Genomic DNA, 26,024 nt, shown 5'->3' on the forward strand with positions numbered 1-26,024 from the left:
GTGCTTTCAAAGTTAAATGCACCCAGTAAGACTGTTGTTCCGTGTTATTGCCGAGTTGATGTACGCCTAACACACAGCATAAAACATATCCTCATTATCGTACTTGATTGTACTCAAGACAGATTGGCTTCTACTCCACGTGAAACGAAATCCAATGAGGTTCCAGAAAACGTGGAAGCATACACAGTGTAGTGTTTACATGAGGTTTATTCTTATGATGAATGGAGTATAACATATTTGGTGTGGATTCCTCCCCCACACTTCCCATCCTTCCCCATCATAGTCACCCTATCCTGCCTCACTAGGTAACCAGCACTTGTAGCCAGTCCGTATGGTGGGGTTATTATGTACCCACCTGGCTGAGTCCCCTGTCAACACAGGGATCACACTTCCGATGCCTGAGCTATCACCTCTCCATGTATGCCCAGGAGTGGTTGCTTGTCAATGTGGAGCATTGTAACTCCTGGAAAGTGGCGGATGCTTTGCGTATCAGACGTATCAAGTTCAAAAAAGTTGGCTATTCTTCTATGGCTGTCTCTTTGGTTAGTAAGGGATCATTTAATGCTGCTTTGTATGACCTGGTGGCTTTCCATTTCCAGACCACACCTGGGTGCGGGCAAGGCTCACCAGCTTGGAGTGAAACACTTTCCCTGCTACCTGGTCTGCACTAAGACTAACAGGGACACTTTCACTGCCACCAAGCCATTATGTTTTGTGGTATATATTGAAGACAAAGTTTGTCGAAGTGGAGTCTCTCAGTAAGATGCGGTTGGGTTCGCTGTTGATCAAAACTACTTCTGCTGCCCAGTCTGCAGCTCTTTGTGCTTGTGACCATCTTGGTGACATATCAGTGTCCATTACTCTCCATCAGCCTTTGAATATGGTTCAGGGAGGCATTTTTCATAGGGACCTCATTCTTCAAACTGTAACTCCAGGCCAATCTGGAACGACTGGGTGTTCATTTTGTTTGGTGTGTTCAGAGAAGTCATAAGTACAATCACACTGATATTGGCACCCTTACTGTGGCATTTGCAGTTTGATACCCTCCCAGAGAAGGTCATGTTATGTGTTATTGGTGTAACATGAAGTGTTTTCAGTGCTTGCTTGCTTTTGGGGCACGTGTCTTTCCAGTATACAGCAGACCTTCTATGTGATGAATGTGTCGGTGAGGGGCCCCTTGTGTTTCACAACCCATTTGTTTTGATTGTCTCAACCATCACTCTCCATGCTTGCCAGTTTGTCCAGTTTATAGGAAGCAAAAGGAGGTAAAGGAGTACAAGTCCCTGAATCATTTATCTTAGGATGAGGCTTGTTACAAATATAACTGACTCTAGCCCATGTGAATGGCATGCCTCTGTTATGTTCTTTACCCCCCTTCCCACCTCCATATCCCTGTCCCACTGCCCTCTCCTCTCCCCACCCCCCTCCCCCTATGGTTTGCATCCCTTTTCTCTGTGTGCACCTCCCTCTCCCTGGCTGGAGAAAAGTCCCACTTCTTCGGCCCCTTCCCCCACCCCTCCTACCCTTCATGGCCTCTCCCAGGCTGAAGGCCTGCTGCCACCCCTCGGCTGCTGGACCCGCAGTCTGTCTACTCCGAGGTCGCTCGCTCCCTCTCAGTTCTGGATCTTGCAGAAGGGTGCTCTTCGTCTGTGTCCTGCCCTCTGTATCCTATGAAAGAGTAGAAAGGGAAACAGACGACCTCTCCTCCCTCACAACCTTAGCCTGACCTTTTACTTATGGATGGCACCTGGTCCACGTTGGTAATGGGTGGTGTCCAGCCAGTGTGATTGGCTCCAGCTCATTCACCTCCTATTTAGATTCCTATTTTGTGCGTATTTGACGAGACTGTAGTGGACACTACTGTCACTTCTTGGAGTTGCAGTCCCTTACTTTCTTTTACTCAGCAACTTATTTCATTCTCCAGGAATCTGATTTTACTGATGTTCACTCACTTACCGTCCATGGGTTCCAAGCTTTCTGTCAGAACCAGGTTAGCCCTTTGATGGCTTCCAGTGCAGTTTGCATGTTGGTCCATACGGGTGTTGTTAGTACAAGGATCCCTCTGTGTACCGCATTGGAAGTAGTTGCCATCCGATCCACTTGCTCTCATTGGTTATGGTTTGCAATCTCTATCTCCCCTCAGACAGGCCACCTACACCTGCTGCCCTAACTGCCCCCTTCAACAACCCAATCCTCCCTTTCTCCTCCTTGGGGATTTTAATGCCCATCACCTTTTGTGGGGTAGTGTTTATTCATCTAGTCGAGGGCTTTTTATTGATCAATTTCTTGCAGACGAAGAATGTGCCTTCTTAATGATATTTCCATGTGATCTCATAGAACACCTCGCCATCCATCTTGCAATGGCTTTGGTGACAGCCTCCTATCCTGTTGCCTCCCTCCTCCAGAAACAGCAGGCTGAAGCTTTCTACTTATGTTTTACCGCTTGTCAGGTGGAATCCTACAATGAATCTTTCACGAAATGGGAGCTTCTACTGACCCTTTCTTCTTCCCATGATTCAGCCACTGGCCCTAATTCTATCCATAACCAATTGCTTCAACACCTCAGTCATCCACAATGACCATATGTCTTCCAGGTGTTTAACCGTATTTGACTCCAAGAAATTTTCCCCACTCAATGGGACAGCGAATCTCGGGACCTTTTGTCCCCTTACCAATGTGGCTTTCTGGAGGGACAATTTTCGATTGGAAACCAAGTTCAGCAGGCCTTTACTCACTGCTGCCATCACATAGGAGTTTCCTTCAATCTTCATAAGACCTACGACATGTCTTGGTACCGTCATATTCTCCTTACATTCTATGTGTGGGGTCTTCAGGGCCCCCTCCCGATTTTTATTTACCAGTTCCTATCCCACCAGTCATTCGGAGTCTGGGTTGACACTGTTTTCAGCTCGCTGCAGACCCCGGAGAATGGAGTTCCATGGGGCTCTGTATTATGTGTCCTTGTTTTACTCGTTGCTATTAATGGACTTGTAGCTGCCACCGGACTGTTGGTCAGCTGTGCTCTGTCTGTGGATGATTTCTGTATTTGGGTTAGCTCCCACTTGGTGGCCTCTGTGGAACGTCAGCTCCAGGGTGCCATCTGATGCACCTCCATGTGGACACACTCGCAAGGTTTTCAGTTCTCTCTGCGTAAGTCGAGGGTGTTGCATTTATGTCGCTGTACTATGTACACCCTGATCTGGAGTTCTACCTCAATGCCCAACTCCTGACCGTGGTCCCCCAGTTCCGTTCCTTGGGTCTTCTTTTTGACAACAATTGTACTTGGTTGTCCTATATCCGATGGCTGGCTGTTTTCGTAAACTCAGTGTTTTTGCTTCCTTGCCCACACCTCTTGGGACTTGGGTTGTTTGACCCTTATCTGCCTTTACTGGGTGTTTGTTCTGTCTCATCTGCACAATGGTTGTCAATTTTATGACTTGCTATCCCACCATGCTGGTTCCCTTGGACCCAGTACACAGTCGTATCTGTTTAGCCACTGGTGCCTTTTGCACTAGCCCTGTCAATAGTCTTCTGGTTGATGCTGGGACCCCTCTCCTTTCAGTTGTGGTCCGAGCTCCTGGTTTCCTAAGCCACCAGTATCTGCTTTTCACCTGCTTACCGGTCACATTTTATTCATGTTGTGGCTTCGTGATGTCTCCCAACTGCTACCTGCCATCGGGAGGGTTTACAGGTTGGGTTCCGCCTTGCTTCTCTCCACTGCAATTTCCATCTCTCGTCATTGTCCTCATTCCAATGTTCTCTCCTCATCATCCCTCTTTGGTTATTTTCTTGGCTGCAGATTCGGATGGATTTCTTCTGGGATGCGGAAGCGTCCATCACTCCTTCGGCATTCTGTTGTTTGTTCAGAACACACTTACAGGAGTTCAGGATGCCATTGTTTTTTGACACTGATGTCCTCAGTCGGCTCTTGGGAGACTACCCCTTTGCCTAATAAACTTCATGCAAACAAAGAGACTCGCCATGTGGCATTCTTCCCCCTGTCTCTCCTGGTGGGAATCTCCCACCCTCTGCCATCTTCGTATTGGCCATTCTAGGTTGATGGGTTTTTACTCCACAGTCAGTTCTCTCCTGTCCCCTCTTGTGATACATAATTTGCTGGAGTGCTTCATTTTTTGGGCATTCAAACTAGATATGCTCTGTCTTCTTTATCGTCCCAGGTGTTAATGGATCACACTTGCATAGTTACGTCTGTCCTACATTTTCTTTGTGAAAGAGGTTTGTTGTTCCAGGTTTAAGTCCTTGAATATCCCTCCGATATTGGAGTCCCACAGTTAGCATTGGCATTGGTTACTGAGGCTTTGGCCTGGCCTGTACATCAGCCAGGTTCTTCCTGCCTTTTGCCTTTTCCTATATGTTTTGTCTGGTCTGTTGTGCAATTTTGTTCCCTTCCTTGTGTCTTCTTCCCGATGTATTCCCCATTGTGTCATGATCGTGAAATGGTGTGGGGGTTGGTATGGATCGGTGTCGATGCTGGTGCTTCAATGTGCGTAGCTTTTCTGGGGCACTCGTCCTCTTGTTGGTTCTCCCTTCCCCCACTCCCCTCCTGTTCTTTCCTCCTCCTGCTGCCCCAACGTTCCTTTATTTCTTTGTTTGCTAGTTTTCCCTTCACCTTGACTGGACAATGTTGTTGTTCCCTTTGTTTCTGCCACCTTAGATCATAGGGCTGATGACCTCACTGATCGGTCCTCAATCCCAACCAACCAACCAACCATCTCCTCCTGCCCCTTCTCTCCTTACATGTCTCGTTCTGTCCCCTCCTGCCCTACTCTTTCCCTGTTGGTCCTCTCTTGGCATGCTCTCCCCCTATCCGTCCCCTCCTCTTCCCTTATCCATCCCCTCCTGCACTCCTCTCCCCCTGTCCATCCGCTCATACCCTGCTGTCCCCTCATCAATCTTCTCCTCTGTCCGCCATGGTCATCCACACATGTAGCACCTGCAAAACAGGCTAATAAAGCAGGTTGAAACTACTCTTGCAATGGAATGGGCGTATTGTGCATAGTAGCTTACACATCAGGGGCTTAAAACAGTTTTTTGAGTGACTAGTAGGCTGCGTTGCATAGCAGGTTGTTAAGACACACTACACCAACACAACACATGTGATGGGCAGGGCAACCTACACGTTGGGAGCTGGAAAACTGTTCCTTGCCCCTGGCACGTAGGCTGCCCTGTAAAGCGAGTCAATAAGGCGAGCCGATACCACTACCATGGAAAACATCTGCTGTGAAGGTAGCTTCTACAGCAGGGGCTCAGAAAACACATTTTTGCCTATATCTCTAGTTTTGTTGGAGCTGATACATGGGAATTTTGCTATTTGTGTGACCAATTTGGTTGAAATCGATCCAGGGTTTGGATGAAAATCCTGGACATACGTATGTTCTGTCAGACACAATCCTTCAGCCAGGGTAGAGCCTACTGAACTCATCATAGTCAAAAAGTTAAACACTTGAGTCTCTGCTCTATCAAAAAGAACTGCAGCCTGCTTTCTGGTGGTACTTAAACACTCTCATCACTTTTCAGCGTTCTGTTTTATCCATTCTGTCAGATCCACAAAATGTTGCTTGAGATTTTTTATGTTGTTACCAGTGTGAGAATATGAAGGGGTAGAAGTGTGCATCTTTTTCTTTGAAATCTGACAGCAGCTGATTGCAATTGTTTTGATTGCACTCCCATTTACCTGGACATGCTCTCCAGGATAGAAGCTACTAGCTGATGCAGCGTGGGTACTTACTGTACTTCGTACCTGTTTAACTTTGTGTTTGAGATAGCCCTTTAAATCACATGCACTGACCCTCTGGATTTTAAGAGGATAAGCTGCAAGAAGACTAAAATTGCTATCAAACTCATCATCTGCCTCCATCTGCACATCAGATGAAGCTGAAGCTGCAGCTACAACACATGCCAGTTTGTTAACGGGGTACCATATTGAGTGTTTAAACACAAATTTTGCCCAATTATACAATATTTGCTGAAATTTTTAAGGTGATTTGCCAGAGTTTCATTGATTTGTCTCAAATTTTTCTGGTTGTTATGAATCTTCTTTGAAAAAGGTTCACAGTATGATATTTGCAGAGATTCTAGCATTATCAGCAAATAGGTATTGTGATGAAGATCAGTTGTGCATCCATCACGGAGTCTACGATCATACTGACTCAATGTCAGTGCATTTTCTCCAGCATATAGCAGCCTTATACTGGAATTGTACATCAATAAATGACAACCTGAAGCATCCAATTTACCAAAAGTACACTTTAATGAATCTTCTTACTCGCCGAATCCACCAAGTGTTCAAATCAATAGTATATTTCATGCACCAAAATAAAGTTTGATTAATTTTTTAACCCCTCAGGGGGTTCACAACTCTCTTGTGGTCCCCCAGAAGACTCACTACTCTTTGGTGAATTCATACTTGGCTACTACAGGGCTCCAGGCTTTGCAGCACATTGTCCCTTCTGTGTTGCGTGTCTATCCTCCTGCTATTCTTTTTCTCCTCCCTCTGCAATATTTCTGGGAGTGTGTTCTGAATTTTCAGTAGTCTAACATCAAAACAGACCTTTTTAAAATCTTTTTTCTTCATTTTACATCTCCTATCCTTCCTCTGCCTCGGTGTTAGAGGTTCCGTTTTATTTCTTCTCCCTGCATGTGCACAGAAAGGCCAGCCTACGTGTCTGGCTTGTAACAGGTGACTGGGTAACGTGTAATTCTCAGCCCTGGGTCAACAGGTAGGGTTTGCACGCTTCCCCTGGTACAGGCTAGGCCAGGTATGAGTGATTGTCTGAGCTGTGACCTTCCCAAATTGCCAATTGATCCCTCCATCAGAAGTGGTGTGAAGAATCACCAAAGGCAGGTGAGCCCCCCCCTCCCTCCCCCCACCTCTGAGGGGCCCCCCCCAGTGGGAAGGAGCATGCCATCGGAGATACTGACAATCATGGGAGATTTTCTCGCAGTGAGCCAATCACCTTCTCAGTCTATGTCTGCTAAACATAAACGAAATGAGGCTCAAGATTCAAAGACTCTCCCAGCTGCATCTCGGTTCCTTGTGGTTTCATGTACTGAAGATGGTCAGTCCTTCGCTACGGTTAATCTGTTAATATTCGGAAAGGTGTTGATGCAATTGCAGGCCCTGTGACATCCTGCTCTTATTTACATAATAGCACTTTGCTTTTGGAGACCAATTGTGATTATCAAACACAAAAACTTCTTGCAGCTTTGCTCCTCCATGGCTATCCTGTTTGTGTCTAGGCCCATCGAACACTGAATTCTTTGTGTGGTGTTATTTTTGTGCTGGGCTGCTCGGTGGTCTGACTTAAGGAGAAATCCAAACTTATCCCTCTGATCAGGGCGTCACTGCAGTCCATTGGGTGATGAAAAAGATTTATGCCTCCTTAGTGCCTATATGCACTCTTCCCCCCCCCCCCCTCCCCCCCCCCTCCCCCCCCCCCCCCCACTCATGTTCGATAGAGTAGTGCCTCCATTAAAGATCAGTGCTTACTGAACACAATGTGCTGCTACCAGTGTCAACATTACAACCCTACTCGAAAGTCCTGTTGAAACTCCACCAAATGTGTTACTTGTGGTAGGGTTGCTCGTGAGGTTGATTGTCCATCTCCTTCTCCCCGCTGTACAAATTGCAATGGCGACCATGCATCCTAATCCCAAGAATGTCCCGTGTATCTTGATGAGTAGTCCATCCAGGAGGTCTGAGTGAAGGAAAAAGTGCCTTACCCTGTCACTCACAAGTTGTTGGCTGGTCGACAGTGCTGCGTTTTGCCATCTGGCATTTAAAGTACCATTCTTGCTACACCTCGCTCCACAAAGATCACGGCCATGCAAACTCACGACCTCAAATTCATTACCTTGCTTGTAAAATCGCCCAGTGTCACAGTAACATCCCATCTCCTTCTGCTCCAGTTGTGCAACAAATCACATCTGAATCTTCATCTTCCAACCACAAAGGCTCCAAGATATCAAAGACAAATGGTCTTCTTCTTTGCCGACTTGGAGATCCTCTGCAACGGTGTCATTGCATGATACCCTAAGCTGGCCGACCTCTGTTTTGCCAGTGCACACCGCCTACCATTTTACTGTCCTGGAGTCTGCAGACCGACTGAGAGAGAATGCAGACACCTCTGTAGAACTAATCGAGCAGGATCCTCGAGCCTCTGCACCTTGTAGCAGAGTGTCTTTGAAGACTGACCCTTGCAGCTGCTGAGGTGACAACCCTTATTTTTTTTCTCCCCATCCCTTTCCCCATCATGACTCTTCTCCAATGGAACATTCACAGTGTTAGATCCAACAAGGAGGAATTGCGGCTGCTCTTGTAATCGCAGCAGCCATTTGGTTTCTACCTCCAGGAAACAAAATTGCATCCTCACATTTGTCTTGACCTCTTGCTTATCTTTCCTGTCCGCATTAATCTGGAACCTCGAGGACAGCATTCCACCTTATGGGGGGTTGTTCTGCTCATCTGGGATGATGTTCATAGTCAAACCATATCACTGAGCACCCAGCTACAAGATGTTGTGGTCCCCATTTTCCTTCCTCACTTCACCTTCTCTCTTTGTACCGTCTGCATCCTGCCACCAGTTGTCTGTCACTAGGACAGACTTTCTCCAGCTTGTTGGGTAACTCCCTCACCCCTTTTTGCTGCTCGGTGACTTTAATGCGCACTATCCCCTTCGGGGCTCATCCAGAGCCTGTGTGTCAGAGGTGTCCTCTTGGCTGATCTTTTCAGTTAACTCAACCTCATCTTCCTGAAATTTTGGAGCATCCATGTTCCTTTCAGACTCCATGCACACCTATTCCCATTTGGACCTCTCTTCCTGCACTGCCCAGCTTGCCCATCATCTTGAGTGGTCTGTTCTCTCTGAAACGTATTCAAGTGACCATTTCCCAGGTGCTGTCCATTTGCTCATTCCTACACCATCTATGTATAAATCCAGTTGGCAGCTTTCTAAGTCCGACGAGGCTTTTCTCCTGCCTGGTGACCTTCAATGAACACTTCCCCAGGTGTGATGATGAGGTAGAATACCTTACAAATGTTATCCTTCCCGCTGAAGAACATTCCATTCTTCGCACTTCACCTGTCCCAGTTCCTTAATGGACTGAGGCATGCCGCGACGCAATTTGTGTGCAGAGATGTGTTCTCCACATTTTATCCCTCAGTTTGTGGTGGCGAACCGCATTCGTTATAAAGAGTTACACGCGCAGGGTTGTTGCATTCTTCAGGATAGCAAAAAAAAGCTAGCTGGGTTTCATTTACTAGTTCTTTTCCCCACGGTATTCCTGCCTGTCGTAAGAGGCGACTAAAAGGAGTCTCAAACATTTCGGCCTATATGTGATGGTCCCCTCTCGGGTTTGACCTCCATATTTCCAAATTCTTCCGAAGAGTGAGTCAGTTGGGGAAGGGCGCCTTACACGGTGCATTGTGTCCCTCGTGCATTGAGACCTTTAGCAAGCTTTCTCGTCATCGCATTGCCGTCCCGCTTGTTCTCCATCTCTTGGGCAAGGATACATTTCTGGGTGCGATTTCCACCGTCCACCATGCACTGTGCAGTGTTGCTTTTTGCGAAGACGAAGACCATGGACTTCCTTCCACCTAATATCCAGCACGGTAGCCAGTCCGTTGTGGTGGATCAGCCACGTACCCTGTTGGTTGTAGCTCCCTGACAACACAGGGATTGCTCTGCTGATGCCTGCACCGTTAACTCCCCACGTATGCCAAGGGGTAGATGCCTACTCCTGGTAATGGCCATCCTGCCAGGTAGTCCTTGCTGAGGCTGGGTGGCACCCATGGGGAGGGACGTTGGTCGGAGTGGGTGGCATCAGGGCGGATGACCCACAATGAACTGTGGTACATAATCTCTCGCTGGTGGCCAGCCGCCAGCAGTCTCTTAAGCATTGTCGGGCTCAATTCAACACTCAGAAATACGATCCCAAATCGTTTCCCTTCCTGGTCACACCGTGGGAGGAGCGTAAGGCTCAGGATGGCAGTGACACTTATTTGCCCCAGTTCCTAGTTTGTACGACAGCTGATGGGGAGTCTCTCATGTCCACAAAGCCTCAATTCTTCGTAGAGCATTTAGAGGACAAGTTTGTGAAGGTGGAGGGCTTGTCCAAAATGCGCTCTGGTTCAGTATTGATACAAACGGCATTTTCTGCCCAGTCACAAAGGTTACTTGCTTGTAACAAGTAGGGGGATGTTTCCATTACCATCACACCCCATAAGAGTTTAAATACAGTCCAGGGTATTATTTTCCATAGGGACCTTTTTTTGCAGTCTGATGACGAGTTGCATGCCAATTTAGAGTGTTGAGGTGTTCATTTCGTCCCGATCATTCATCGGGGACCAAAGGATAATCAGATTGCTACCGGTGCCTTCATCTTGGCCTTCGAGGGTTATATATTACCAGAGAAGGTCAAAGTGATGGTCTGCCGATGTGATGTCAAGCCCTATATCCCTCCCCCAATGCGGTGCTTTAAGTACTGAAAGTTCCACCATATGTCTTCCCGCTGTGATTCCAGCCTCATATGTCGCAATTGTGGTTGTCCACCCCATCCCGATACTCCATGTGCCCCGCCTCCCATCTGTGTCAACTGCGGAGAGCACCATACCCCTTGCTCGCTGGACTGTAAGATTCTACAGAAGGAATGGAAAATAATGGAATACAAGACCCTGGACTGACTGCCCTACAGTGAGACTAAACGGAAATTTGAACGGCTTCATCCCGTGCGCATGATGTCATCTTATGCAGCCACTGTCACTCCTGTTACAGCTCCATCCATTGCACCACGTACAGTCAGCTCTGAGCTGAAGGACCACACCTGCCCCCTTGAAGGTGGGGAGCACTTCCCTCCCTGTTGCTCCCGCACCATCTACCTCGGGAGCAGCAGCAAACCCCCTCCCCACCCCCAACCATCAGGGACACCAATCCCCACTTCTAAGCTGGAGAAGCGTAAGTCTTCTTCAGCTTCTCTCGCTAGGAAGGGATCCCTTGCGTCACTTCCTTCCCAGGTTTCTACCAGTGGCAAAGTGGACACCCGCCAGGGGCTGAAGAAGCCCCAGGTAGCTGGTCGAGGGCTTCGCGGTCCTCTTCAGTCCCAGAGACTGGATCAAAGAAGCCCTCCCAGCAATGGTAACCAAAGGAACAGCGTGAGAAATCAAAATCGAAGACCCTTAAGACCAAGGGAACTGTGGTGGCATGCACTCCACTGCTATCTACAAGCTCTGCGTCTGAGGATGCAGTGGAAATTCTGGGATCCGCTGAGGACCTAGATCTCGCCAGTCCCTCAGACATGATGGATGTCGCTCCCGTTGGTACTCAATCGGTGGCAGCAGGTGACCCAGCGGTGTAATCTGCCTCCTCGGTCCCTTCACGCCTTTCTCGGCCAGGGACAGTGTCATCCTCTAGTGGAACTGCAGTGGGTTTTTCCACCATATTGCCGAGCTCCAACAACTTCTCAGCCTTCACCCTTTCCTCTGCATTGCTCTTCAGGAAACGTGGTTTCCGGCGACGCGAACCCCCGCCCTCCGTGGCTGTCGGGGTTATTATAAGAACCAGGCAGCTTATGGGAGGGTATCTGGTGGCGTCTGCATCTATGTCCTTCTCTCGCTTTACAGCGAGTCTGTCCCTCTACAAACACCTTTAGAGGCTGTAGCTGTTCAGGTGTGGACACCTCAGGCTGTTACTGTCTGCTGTCTCTATCTTCCACTGGATGGTGATGTCCCGCAGCATGTCCTGGCTGCGCTGATAGCCCAATTGCCGCCACTTTTTCTGTTACTGGGCGACTTCAACGCCCATAACCCTGTGTGGGGTGGATCAATGGCAACAGGAGGCAGAGGCAGTATCGTTGAGCAAGTATTGGCACAGCTCGACCTTTCCCTTTTAAATAATGGTGCCATCACACATTTCAGTGTGGTGCATGGCACATACTGAGCCATCGACCTTTTGATCTGCAGCCCTAGCCTATTACCATCTGTCCAATGGAGTGTGCATGACAACTTGTGTGGTACTGACCACTTTCCGATCTTTCTGTCACTGCCACAGCGTCGCTCTTCTGGGCGCTCCTGCCGATGGGCTATGAATAAGGCTGACTGCGACTTGTTCACCTCCATTGCCACTATTGAGCCTCTTTCCAATGACGCCATTGATGTGGTGGTTCACTCGGTCACCACTGGCATTGTTACTGCCGCAGAATCTGCCATTCCCTGTTCTTCTGGGTCCCTTCAGCGGAGGACTATGCCTGGGTGGTTGTCTGAGATCACTGAGGCGAGCACTCCAGCGTCACAAGCAGCATCCCTCATTGGAACATCTCATCGCCTTTAAACGGCTCCGTGCGCGAGCCGCCGCCTCATTCGCCAACACAAGCAGGAGTGCTGGGAAAGGTATGTCTCCACCATTGGCCTCCGTACTTCTCCATCGCGAGTTTGGTCCAAGATTAGGTGACTTCACTGGCCTTCTGCCCCCTGAAAGACCGGTTGGAATGTTGGAGCCTTTCATTTCACATGCACCACCCAGAATCGCACAATGCTCTGTTGAGTGAGTGGGAATTCCAGAGTGTCCTAGCCGCTTGTCCTAATACGGCTCCCGGGCCAGATCGCATCCACTGTCAGATGCTCAAACACCTCTCGGTGGACTGCCAGCGATGCCTCCTAGACCTTTTCAACCGTTTCTGGGTTGAGGGTGAGTACCCGTCCTAATGGCGGGAGAGCATCGTAAACCCCATGTTGAAACCTGGCAAGAACCCAATGGAGGTGGACAGCTACTGCCCCATTAGCCTCACCAATGTTCTTTGCAAGTTGCTCGAACACATGGTGAGCCGGAGGTTGAGTTGGCTACTTGAGTCTCGGGGCCTTCTGGCTCCGTCTCAGGGTGGGTTCCATAAGCGCTACTCTGCCGCTGATAATCTGGTGTGCCTGGAGTCTGCCATCCGTATGGCCTTTGCCCACTGTCAGCATCTGGGCGCCATCTTTTTTGACATGCGGAAGGCACACGATATGACATGGTGACATCACATCCTCTCTACGCTTCATGGTTGGGGTCTTCGGGGTCCGCTCCCGATTTGCGCATTGGCCACACCTGGATAACACACAGCTATTTATTGCGCCACGAGGACCCACCTTTATGTCACTGCGGGTCAGCTTTGACGGTGGTCCACACCTTGTTGGACTGCCCGCTTTTAACTCTGTTCAGGCAGACGTTTGCACTGCCTGATACGCTTCCTGCACTTTTATCAGATGACGTTGCGATGGCAGATTTAGTTTTGAGTTTTATTCATGCTGGGGGGTTTTTATTGCTTGATCTAAGTGTTTGTCCTTTTTTTTGTGTTGAGTCTGGCCTTTGGCCTACAATTTTAGACTGTGGTTTTTAGTGCGTTTCTTGGTGGTTGGCTTTTCCTTTTTTGTTTCTATGGTCGGCCAACCACTGTCACACTCGGTGTGATTTTAATTCATTTTTTCTGGTCTCTGTCTGTGTCTTTCTTGTCATGTGTCGTCTCTTGTAATCACCATTGTTTGTTCTTATTCTTTGTGGGTGTTTCAAGTTTGTGGAAAAAGGGATCGAAGGCCCTAGTAGTCTGGTCTCTTCAATCCCACAAACCAACCAACCAACCTACTAGTTCTTTTAACAGTTTTACTCCCTCTTCCAATGGGTGGGCCAACCTCCGATGACTCTCTGGGACCAATGTCAATGCCCCAGTTTCTGGCCTGACTGTAGCAGATGATGTCATTGTGGACGCCATTGCTATCGCCGCCAATACCTTGAGCACCATTTTGTCTGGATTTTGAACTCCACCCGTTATCACCGTGCCTTCCTCCATTGGAAAAGAGTGCAGGAGGGTTGGGTGATGACCTTCTCCTCTCAGAATCGTGAATGCTACAATGCCGCCTTTACCATGTGAGAGTTAGATCATGCTCTCACATCCTCCTGATCTCCTGCCCCAGGGCTGGTGGACAATGTTCGCATTCAGATATTGCAGCACATTTGTGTTGCGGGCGAGAACTTTCTCCTTCATGTGTACAACCGCATCTGGGTGGATGGCACGTTTCCCATATGCTGGTGTGAAGCCACTGTCATACCCATACCTAAGGCTGGTTCTAGCTGCCACCCCATTTCTCTCACCAGCTGTGTTTGCAAGGTGATGAAATGTATGATTCATGCCCGATTGGTGTGGTGGCTCTAGTCTCGCAGTTTACTAACCACTGCGCATTGTGGATTTAGAGTGCACCATTGTGCAGTTGACCATTTCATCACTTTGTCAAGCCATGTCATGGAACAGTTTTCTGTGGAAATACCAGATAGTGGCCACTTTTTTTTGACAAAGCCTACGACACTTGCTGGAGGACTGTACACTCCACATGTGGAGCTTCCGAGGCCATCTTCCCCATTTCCTTCAGGAATTTTTACAAGATAGTACTCATGGTGCATTTATTCTATACTTTAAAAATGAGAAAGATGAAGTTGCAGTTCTTCAATTTGCATTCTAAGCGACTGCTTGGAGCACAACACTTTGGCTGTACACGTGTTTCAGAAGTAAGTAATAAATTACATAAAAGAAAATTTTCCAAGGTTGAGAAGCTGATATACTTTACAGATGGAAGTGGTAGTCAGTATAAGAACAAAAAGAATTTTTCAAATCTGTGCAACCACAAAGTAGACTTAGGGTTGGAGGCTGAATGGCCCACTTTTGCATGTTGCCATGGTAAAAATGCATGTGATGGAGTAGGAGGTACAACAAAATGTGAAGTAAGTAAGCCTACAAAGACCAACCACAGACCAAATTCTCACAGTATAGGACATGCATGTCTTTTGCAAGGATAATATTAAAGGCATTACCTATTTTCTAATCAAGAAAGAAGTGGTTCTGCACATGAAAACAGTGCTTCAAACGAGATTTGAACACTGTATAGCAGTAAAAGGAACAAGGCATTTCCACAAATTCCTTGGCATTGCAGAAAACTTAGTTCGATGCTATGTAACATCAGAAACCAAAATTTATGAGGGTCATTGTGTCAGTAAAATTACATCTCTGCCTTTAACGTTGAATGGCATAGTGGCATGTGCGTATGATGGACAGTGGTGGCTTGCATAGGTTAAAGGAATAAGTGTGGAAAACAATGATGTTTTTGTGCATTTATACCACCCTGCTGGCCCAAGAACACCATTCAAGAAATCTACTAGTGACAAAGTTTGGATACCAATGAAAATTGTTTTAAGGAAACTTTCAGTGCTTGAACAGAGTGTATACAACCTGGGACAACCGGGAGATCCGGGAAAAACCCGGGAATTTTTTCATCCGGGAGAAAACCGGGAAAAACCCGGGAGTTGTTTACAATTCCGGGAATTTTTCATTGTTTTAGTTTTCAGTTAAATTTTTGTGATTTTAAGTGGTAAGAACCAATACTCTAACAAAGGATATTACTGTACCCTGCTACTGCAGAATAACACTGCAGCAACGAAACATGAACGAGAGAAGGAAAAAAAAAGTAAAATAAACTTAAGTTGTAAAGGAAATGCGCCATATACAACAGCAAAACACAGTGCTCAAACAAGCGTGTGCCAACAGCAAAATGTGTCAAAGGCTTTTCGAAGACTATGCAATGCTTCATAGCAACAAATTGACTCCGATGAGCGTGACGTGACAACTGTTTAAATTAGATTCCTTTGAGCAGTTGCGGGCGGGCTCTTCTGCATGCGTAGTTGAGTCGTGTATGAGTAGTACCTTCTCCCGCTTCTGGTTACAGAAGTGTGGCTTGGCGCCACTACCTAATATTGCCCCGGTTCGGAAATATAGTAAATCCGGGGCTGATGCACAGAGCAGTTTGAGTTGTGGTGGGTCGTCTCCACGTGACCTGTGTTTACGTTCAGTGATTTTGCTGTTTCCTCTTCGTTTATTGCTCTCACGTTAAATGACAAGACGGATTTTCGTGACCGGGAGATATAAGATGAATTAAAATACATTCGTATAATTACGGATGGCCAAAATATGTCATTAGTTTCAGATTTTATTTCCACCTTTCTGACAGTCAAGCGTTAATCGTCTTGCAGAACATTGAAGTTATCTTTGTCTGTTTGCTAAAGAGATTTGGCTTTTATTAATCTTTTCTGCTGAGGTAGTCAGTTTATTTGAAACGAACTGTTTAATTTCACACTGTTGGCTGGTTTCAACTGTTCGCTGATTTCAAGTGCACGTATGACACTATACCATAATAAAGAACCAAACATGAGATAATACAATACTGGTACTCCAAGAAAATTTACATCCGAATCTGGACATATGAATGTGCGCTTTAAGCCAAATTGTGCATTTTAGTATGGTTCACGAAATTCCGATGCTCTTGAAGTATCCTTTGATGTCTTGTTTCTTTTATGACATAATTAAGATAATGTTTTACACTACGAACGTATGGCCTTATGCATCATCGCGCGGTGACGACTGTTATCTGGCGCTCTCTTGCAACTGCTGAAATGAAGCTATTTCTAACAGGTAGCGGGAAAATATTGTGAACGGTGGTTTGAAAAGCGTTAAATACATTAAAAGCAAATTTCCTTGTACGCGAGGTGAACTATGTGCGAGAATGTACGATGAATTTAGTAAATAACAAAGCATTTGACTCTCATTTAAAAATCAGTTCTTTGAGGATGGCCATTTAGAAGAATTTCGAGCTCAGATCATCACACATTTACGTCGTTATTAAAAATTTTACTGGCACATTTGTGTGATATCAACATTATATGTGGAAGGTTCAAATGGTTCCGAGCACTATGGGACTTAACTTCTGAGGTGATCAGTCCCCTAGAACTTAGAACTACTTAAACCTAACTAACCTAATGACATAACACACATCCATGTCCAAGGCAGGATTCGAACCTCTGACAGTAGCAGCGTGGTTCCGGACTGAAGGGCTTAGAACCGCCCGGCCATCGCGGCCGGCATTATATGTGGAAGCTTAGCTTCTCTTCCAGCTTACTAATCTTAGAGACCAATATTATATGTGAACGGTATGTATATTAATTTAAACCATTAACTTTTCTTATTTGTGTTTTTGCATTACTTAAGAGTGACCTTGCTATTGACTGACTACATCACGTGTCCTATGCTGTCATCAGCTGGCGAGATCATGTGACGTGAGTTATGAGTGACTTACCAAAGCGCATCGCAATCTCGATTTCAATGCTTCGAAAAATAACATGCTGTATTTGGTGGAATTGGAATTTATACCTTCGTAATATGAGAATATGCAGCCTATATGTTGCTGCACATCAAAGGTGTTTCAAAACATGTTTTTCTTTTTCCCCTGATTTTCGTTTTCTAAAGTGGCGGGAAATTCTACGTCGGTATATAAAACCATAAACATTCAAAGGATTGATGAGTTTTACAGTGCCAAGGAATAGTATGCTGTCACTTAACATGGAAAAAGTGTATTTTCGCCCGGGAGAAAGTGTATTTTTAACTGGGAAATCCGGGAATTTTTTTCCTTGTCCACGTAGACACCCTGTTGAACTTAACACAGCAACTGGGAGGTCTTATTCTATATCACAGAAGCTGTCTGAAGAAATAAGTGCTCTTAACATTCACCACCAGATTTAGGAGCAGTCGGATCTCGAAGGATGTTAATTGAAAATATTTATTTTAAGTATGTCAAAATAATGCAAATGTTAATTTCAGTGATGTTTCCACTTTTTGTATATAATTCAGTATCTTGCTTTAATAATAATTGATTATATCCCGCCCATATCACACATGAGTAGGCAACAGCCATAAGATCAATTGTAGAGTAATGTGAATTATCTCCTCTTTGTAGAGTAATGTGAATTATCTCCTCATTTTCAAAAATTCATATCTTTGTTCACAGTCAGATACCAATGTTGAAATTTTTACAGTACATTGCTACCTTATAGGTGTACAAACTGTGCAAGAATATATTTTTATATTCAGTCCCACCTGAGAAAACTAACCCCCACACATTACATAAAATGAAAATTTTCAAATTTCAAAAATTCGTAAAAAATTAAGGAAACATTTGTAAGTGTTCTTGCTCTATATGAGGCTTGGATACCAAACTTTGGAGGTCATTTTGTGTGGTTATTTTTGAATTTAGAGTATTTTGTGTAGTAGACAATGTTGTAGAGGACACTTTTCTAAAAACAATCATGTTAATTGTAATGTTGTAACTTAACCAGTGCAGAGATATTCATATTTTTGCTAACGTCTCTAAACTGAAACATCGTCGCGCGCTTACAAATGAAAATGGCTGCCATTCAATAAAGGTGAAATGTAAATTTTTTTTAAAAACTGTTTTGAATTTTTCATTTATAGTGTAATCACATATAAAAAAATTGTAATTGCTGCAACTGTGTCATGTCAGATTTGGACACAAAAGGCTTAAAAATGTGCTATTGCAAAATCCTCATTCTATTTCCTTATGACATCTCTGTCATGGCACGTCATCTGCACAAAAAGTATATTTTCAGCACTTCACAAAATGCTTTCACCCCTACCTGCACTCCTGTCACTGAAGGGTCACTCCCCTCTCCATACATCCAATAGGTGAGCTCATTTTACATGTGTTAGTGTGGTGGTATGGCTGCGCTGGCTATTGTGTGACTTAACAAGTCGCCAGCCAATAAGAGTTCACTAGATGGAAATGGTAATGTTTCCTCAATTATGACTAAGCATATCCTTCGAGACTCAGCTTTTAAATTTAAATTGTTGCTGAATATAGTACATCGGAAATACATGCAAAAAGATGAGACTCTGGTATATGTGGCACAGCAAAAAGTGATGACTGGGCCTCTTCATCACGTATTGGCTCTCCCCCTGCGGGCCCAGGGGTTAGAATAGGCCCGAGGAATTCCTGCATGTCGTATGAGGCGACTAAAAGGAGTTTCACACGTTTTGGCCTTTATGTGATGGTATCCTGTAGGGTTTGACCTCCATTCTTCAAAATTTTCCCGAAGAGCGAGCCAATTGCGGAAGGGTGCCTTACAAGGTGCATCATGTCCATCGTGCATCAAGATCTTTAGCCCACTTTCTCGTCGTCACAATGCAGTCCTGCCCATTCTCCATCTCTTGGATGATGACACCTTCCTGGGTGCATTTTCTACCATGCACTGTGCAGTATCGTTTACTGCGTCGACGATGACCATGGACTTCTTTGCACCTGATATCCAGCACGGTAGCCAGTCCGTTGTGGTGGGGCCACCATGTACCCTGTTGGTTATAGCCCCCAGACCACACAGGGATCGCTCTGCTGATGCCTGTGCCGTTAACTCCCCACGTATGCCGAGGGGTAGATGCCCATCCCCCTGGGGCATCGGGACTCCCAGCAATGGCCCCTGGCCGGAGTGGGTGGCATCAGGGCAGATGACACGGGATGAAGCGTAGTCCATCATTTCTTGCTGGTGGTGAAACACCAGCAGTCTCTAAGCGATCACGAGCTCAATTCAACGCACAGAAGTACAACCCCAAATCGCTCCCCTCCCTGGCCACACAAGGGGAGGAATGTCAGGCTAAGGATGGCAGCAGATCTTATTCGCTCCAGTATCTTGTATGTTTGAGAGTTGATGGGGAATCTTTCATGATGACGAATCCTCAGTTTTTTGTTGAGCATTTAGAGGACAAGTTTGGGGAGGTGGAGGGTTTGTCCAAAATGAGATCTGGGTCAGTCTCGATCAAAACGGCATCCTCTGCCCAGTCACGGGAGTTACTCGCTTGTGACAAGCTGGGGGATGTTTTTGTAACCATCAAGCCCCATAAGAGCTGAAATATGGTCCAGGGTTATCATATTTCACAAGGACCTTCTTTTGCAGTCAAACGGTGAGCTGCGCGCCGATTTAGAGTGGTGAGGTGTACATTTCATCCGGTGTGTCCACAGGAGTCCGAAGGATAATCAAGTTGCCACTGGTGCCTTCATCTTGGCCTTTGAGGTTAATACATTGCCCGAGAAGGTCAAGGTGATGGTCTACCGGTGTGATGTAAAGCCCTATATCCCTCCCTCGATGCGGTGCTTTAAGCTCTGTAAGTTCGGCCATATGTCTTCCCACTGTACTTCCAGCGTTACATGCCGAGATTGCGGACGCCCATCACATCCCAATACTCCATGTGCCCTGCCTCCCTTCTGTGTCAACCTGACTGCAGGATTCTCCAGAAAGAAAGGAAAATCGTGGAGTACAAGAACCTGGACTGACTGACGTACACTGAGGCTAAGATAAAATTTGAACGCCTTCATCCTGTGTGTACGACATCGTGTTACCCCACCACTACAACAGTTCTGGCACCATCAGCTCTGCTGGCCCCATTCACCTCTGAGCCGGAAGACGGAAAACTACACCTGCCCCCTTGATCGTGGGAGGCATTTCCCTTCTTGTTGCTTCTGCACCACCTGCTTCGGGAGCAACACCTCCCCCCCCCACCCCCCACCCCCCACCCCCGCCCCCACCCCCCCTGGAGAAACATAAGTCTTCTTCAGCTTCTCTTGCTAGGAAGGGGTCCCTTGGGTCACTCCCTTCCCAGGTTTCTTCTGGTGGGAAAGACGACACCCGCCAGTGGCTGAAGAGCCCAAAAGCAGCTGGTTGTAGGGCTTCACGCTCATCCTCAGGACCTAGATCTCGCCAGACCCTCAGACACAATGGATATAGACTGCTCAGGCAATAAATCGGTGGCAGCAGGTGACTGAGGCATAAACTGCCTCATTGAATGTTCTGTGCCTTCCCAGTCTCACGATGTCATTCTCCAGTGGAATTGTGGCAGTTTTTTCCATCGCCTGGCTGAGCTACGGCAACTGTTAATCTTTACACCCGCAATCTGCATTGCCCTCCAGGAATCCTGGTTATCAGCAATGCGGACCCCTCCCTCCACGGCTATAAGGGATATTACAGGGACCATAACAACTGTAATTGAGTGTCAAGTGGAGTTTGCGTTTATGTCCTATGCTAGGTCTGTAGTGAACATGTGCCCCTTCAAACCCCTCTTGAAGCTGTGGCTGTCAGAATAAGGATGACGCAGGAAATAACTGTCTGCAATGTATATTTTCCTTCAGATGGTACAGTACCCCTGAATGTATTAGCTGCACTGATTGATCAACTCCCCAAACCTTTCCTACTTATGGGAGATTTTAATGCCCATAACCCCTTGTGGGGTGGTACCATGCTTACTGGCCGAGGCAGAGATGTCGAAACTTTACTGTCTCAATTTGACCTCTGCCTCTTAAATACTGGGGCCGCCACACATTTCAGTGTGGCTCATGGTGGTTACTCGGCCATTGATTTATCAATTTGCAGCCCAGGACGTCTCCCTGTCACTGCCCTAGCGTCACATGCACGGACGCCTTCCCAGGTGGGCTTTGAATAAGGCGGACTGGGGAACTTTCACCTCTGCTGTCACCGCAGAATCTCCCCCACACGGTAACATCGATGTGATGATTGAGGATGTGACTAGCACAATTGTTTCTGTGGCAGAAAACGCGATCCCTCGTTCCTTAGGGTGCCCGAGGCATAAGGCAGTCCCTTGGTGGTCGCTGGAAGTTGCTAAAGCAATTTAAAGAGTGTCAGCGAGCTCTACTGCGGCATAAGCGGCACCCTTCCCTGGAGCACCTCATAGCCTTTAAACAACTCCATGCCTGCGTTTGCTACCTTATCAAACAACGGGAGGAGGAGTGTTGGGAGAGATACGTATCCACCATTGGGTGCCACACGTTACTTTCCCAAGTCTGAGCAAAGATCAAATGTCTTTTCCGGTACCAGACCCCAACAGCTGTCCCCAGTGTTACCATAAATGGTGAGTTATGTACTGATGCAAACACGATTGCCGAGCACTTTGCTCGAGCCCCTGCTTCAGAGAACTACCCCCCAGCCTTTCGCACACTCAAACGGCGGCCGGAAAGGAACATCCTCTCATTCACTACATGCTGCAGTGAATCCTATAACGCCCCATTTACAGAATGGGAGCTCCTCAGTGCCCTTGCACATTGCTCTGACACAGCTCATCGGCCTCATTGCACCCACAGCCAGATGATTAAACATCTCTCATGTGACTAAAAGTGACATCTTGTCGTCATCTTCAACTGGATCTGCTACGATGGCGTCTTTCCATCGCAATGGCGGGAAAGCACCATCAGCTGGTGCTCAAACCCGGTAAAAACCCGCTTGATGTGGATAGCTATTGGCCCATCAGCCTCACCAACATTCTTTGTAAGCTGCTGGAACGTATGGTATGTTGGTGGTTGGTTTGGGTCCTGGAGTCACATGGCTTGCTGGCTCCCTGTCAGGGCAGCTTCCGCCAGGGTTGCTCTACCAGTGATAATCTTGTGTCTATAGAGTCTGCAATCCGAACAGCCTTTTCCAGACGGCAACACCGGATTGCCGTCTTTTTTTGACTTACGTAAAGCGTACGACACAACTTGGCGACATCATATCCTTGCCACATTGTATGAGTGCAGTCTCCGGGGACCGCTCCCGATTTTTATCCAAAACTTCCTGTCGCTCTTTACTTTACGTGTACAACCATACTTCCATCCATATCCAGGAGAGTGGATTCCCACAGGGCTCTGTATTGAGTGTCTCACAATTCTTAGTGGCCCAGCTATAGGGCTGTGTATCTCACCTTCTCTGTATGCAGATGACTTCTGTAATTCGTACTGCTGCTCCAGTACTGTTGTTGCTGAGTGGCGCCTCCAGGGAGCCATCCACAAGACGCAGTCATGGGCTCTAGCCCACGGCTTCCAGTTTTCACCCACAAAGTTGTGTGTCATGCACTTCAGTCAGCGTCGTACCATTCATCCGGAACACGCACTTTCCCTTAATGATGATCTACTCCCTGTAGTGGAGACATATCAATTCCTAGGACTGGTTTTCATCACTCGATTGACTTGGCTCCCTCATCTTCATCAGCTTAAGCAGAAGTGTTGGCAGCATCTCAATACCCTCCATTGCCTGAGCAACACCAATTGAGGTGCAGATCGCTCTACACTGCTGCAGCTCTACAGAGTCCTTGTCCAATCCCGAATTGAATATGGGAGTGTGGTTTATGGTTCGGCAGTGCCTTCAGCATTGCATTTACTCGACCCTGTGCACCACTGTGGGGTTCGATTAGCGACAGGAGCTTTTAGGATGAGTCCAGTGACCAGCGTATTGGTGGAGGCTGGTGTCCCTCCACTGCAGATCAGATGTGCGCAACTGCTTGCCAGTTGCGCAGCACACATTCATAGTTCCCCTAAGCAACCGAATTACCGTCTCCTTTTCCCGCCCGCGGCAGCCCATCTCCCGCATCGGCGACCCTGATCGAGGCTAACGATTGCAGCTCATGTGCGGTCCCTTCTCTCCGAACTGGAGTCCTTCCGTTTACCACCTCTACTTGTGGTCCGTTCATGTACGCCTCCATGGTGTATGGCTCGGCCACAGCTTCATCTGGACCTTTTGCATGGCCCTGAGGACTCTGTTAACCCTGCCACTCTCCCCTGTCACTTCCTCTCGATTCTTGATGTGTTCCGGGGCTCTGAAGTGGCTTACACCGACGGCTCAATGGCTGATGGTCACGTAGGCTTCGCATATGTTCATGGAGGACATATTGAGCAGCACTCCTTGCCAGTTGGCTGCAGTGTTTTCACAGCAGAGCTGGCAGCCATATCCCATGCTCTTGAGTACATCCACTCATGCCCTGGCGAGTCATTTCTCCTGTGTACTGACTCATTGAGCAGCCTACAAGCTATCGACCAGTGCTACCCTCGCCACACTCTGGTAGCGTCCATTCAGGAGTCCATCTATGCCCTGGAACAGTCCCGCCATTCCATGGTGTTTGTGTGGACCCCAGGACATGTCGGAATCCCTGGCAACAAACTTGCTGACAGGCTGGCCAAACAGGTGACGCGGAAACTGCTTCTGGAGATAGGCATCTCAGAAGCTGTCCTGTGTTCTGTCTTACACGACAGGGTTTTCCAGCTTTGGGAAACGGAACAGCATAACAGCACACACAACAAACTGCGTGTCATTAAGGAGACTATGAATGTGTGGAAGTCTTCCATGCAGGCCTCTCGCAGGGAATCAGTTGTCCTCTGCCGGCTCCACTTTGGCCATACGTGGCTACCGCATGGTTACATACTCTGCCGCGAGGACCCACCTGTGGCTCCCAAATGACAGTCTTCCACCTCTTGCTGGACTGCCCACTTTTAGCCACTCTGCGGTAGACTTTTAACTTTCCCTGCCTTCGGTGTTGGGCGACAATGCCTCCACAGCAGCTTTAGTTTTACGTTTTATCCATGAGAGTGGGTTTTATACTTCTGTGTAGGTTTTAGTGCATGTCCTTTGTCCCTCTGTGTCATCCACCCTAGTGCTTTTAGGGTGGAGGTTTTAATGTGTTGCAGAGTGGCTGGCTTTCCCTTTTTATTCTTGTGGTTTGCCAGCCACTGTAATTTGCTTTCATGTTTAACTCCCTTCTGTTTCTAGCGTCTCTGTTGTTTTCTTATCCTCTTTTGTTCCTGTTAGTGTTCGTTGCCTTCCATTCATTCTTGTGGCTCTTCCTTTCTTTCCATTTTGTGTTATATGTTTCGTCCATTTTATTCTCACACTTGTGGCATTGTTTTAGTAGGAACAAGGGACCAATGACCTCGTAGTTTGGTCCCTTCTCCCGCCTTTAAACCAACCAACCAACCAACCAACCAACCAACATATTGGCTCAGTCTGGGACACTTTTCGTCAGCTGTCTGCTTTCTCCATTACAGCTGCAGTCTAGTGGTAGGTGTACCGTATCATAATTGTGCAGTGAACCTAACTGTTGCAAATTATGTTGGCAACACCGATCGTGGATTACATCAGCATTTCGTCTCTCACATCTCCTCTCTCCACAAGGTCCTAAAATATTCCCTTAATTCCGCCACCACCCATGGTACAAACCACCTGTCTTAAGAGCCACGTGTAACTTGTTCAGTCACATCAAATGTCAATAGGAAGAAAATGGGCCGAAGTCAAACAAGGCGTCGAGTAAGAACTTAAAATTGAGGTAAACTTTACTAGGAAGAAATACAAAATTAGGGAATTTTTAGCATTGGTGTTACGGGTTTTTCACAGGGGCTATGAATTTATGGCTTAGAAATGTGAAAAATGTAAAATCAGATAACGTAAAATCGAAGTTTCACTGTGTTTTAAGAATAAAGTAATAAATTTAGAGGGCTGTCAAGATAGTAAACATAAATCAGTTACAACATGGACAGAAAATTAAACAGGTGGCATAAGGAGAAGATAGAGCACTGGAAAAATTGGAAATAACAAATAAAGAAGAGGGATTGAATTTGTTATGTGGTCAAAGTCAGCCAAAAAAAAAAAATTAAGCAAAATGGTTATTTCCTTTCATTAAAACATGAAACGTGCAGCCACGTATGGTCAACCCCAGCTAATGTGGAGTACTGTGTTTTGCAGGTGTAAAATGTCATGGTGGCTAAGGGTTAACACAAATACAGTTTTTCATTTCAAGAGCAGTTTTTGATGTCATGTACTTTTAAAGCATTTGGTAGCATTGCAGTTACTACATCAGTGTGAAATTTTATGTTTTGCCAGTTATCAAAGTTCAATTGTAACCACTTTTCTTTGTTGCAGGCATTTTGTATATTTTTTATTTGTGTTGCTGTGACGTCAGATATGCTCTGCTTCTTCTTCATCCCAGTTCACTGGCTCTTTTTTGCAGCCAGTACTTACGTATGGGTACAATATGTGTGGCACACAGGTAAGCTTCTGACAAGTCTTTGTAAATGATCGTCCTATTATCTAAATTAATACACAGTGCCTTGTTTATTGTATTAAAGACAGCATACAATTACTTAACAACAAAAATCCTCCTTTATCGAGGACTAAACAGTAATCGTGTATAGGAGTTCACCAATTTTTGCAGGATTAAAATGTTGTAAGTCTCTCTTTTTCTATTAAACATCAGCTAACTATTCAGTATTGCAATTATTGTGACTTCAAATGATGATATATGCTCTGATTTAACACATCACACTGTTGTCACCTAACTTG

The 26,024-nt window shown here is 46.5% G+C and overlaps 1 protein-coding gene across 1 annotated transcript in view; it reads left to right on the forward strand.

The window, feature by feature from the left end:
* Positions 1 to 26,024, forward strand: part of LOC124798088 (macoilin-1) — a 171,739-nt gene that overhangs the window by 19,556 nt on the left and 126,159 nt on the right. Inside the window, exon 3 of the mRNA XM_047261330.1 lies at positions 25,605 to 25,731. Within this exon, the coding sequence (XP_047117286.1) occupies positions 25,605 to 25,731 (127 nt within the window). The remainder of the gene's footprint in view (positions 1 to 25,604; positions 25,732 to 26,024) is intronic.

Source organism: Schistocerca piceifrons, chromosome 5 (genome assembly GCF_021461385.2).
Source record: "Schistocerca piceifrons isolate TAMUIC-IGC-003096 chromosome 5, iqSchPice1.1, whole genome shotgun sequence".
Lineage (NCBI taxonomy): Eukaryota > Metazoa > Arthropoda > Insecta > Orthoptera > Acrididae > Schistocerca > Schistocerca piceifrons.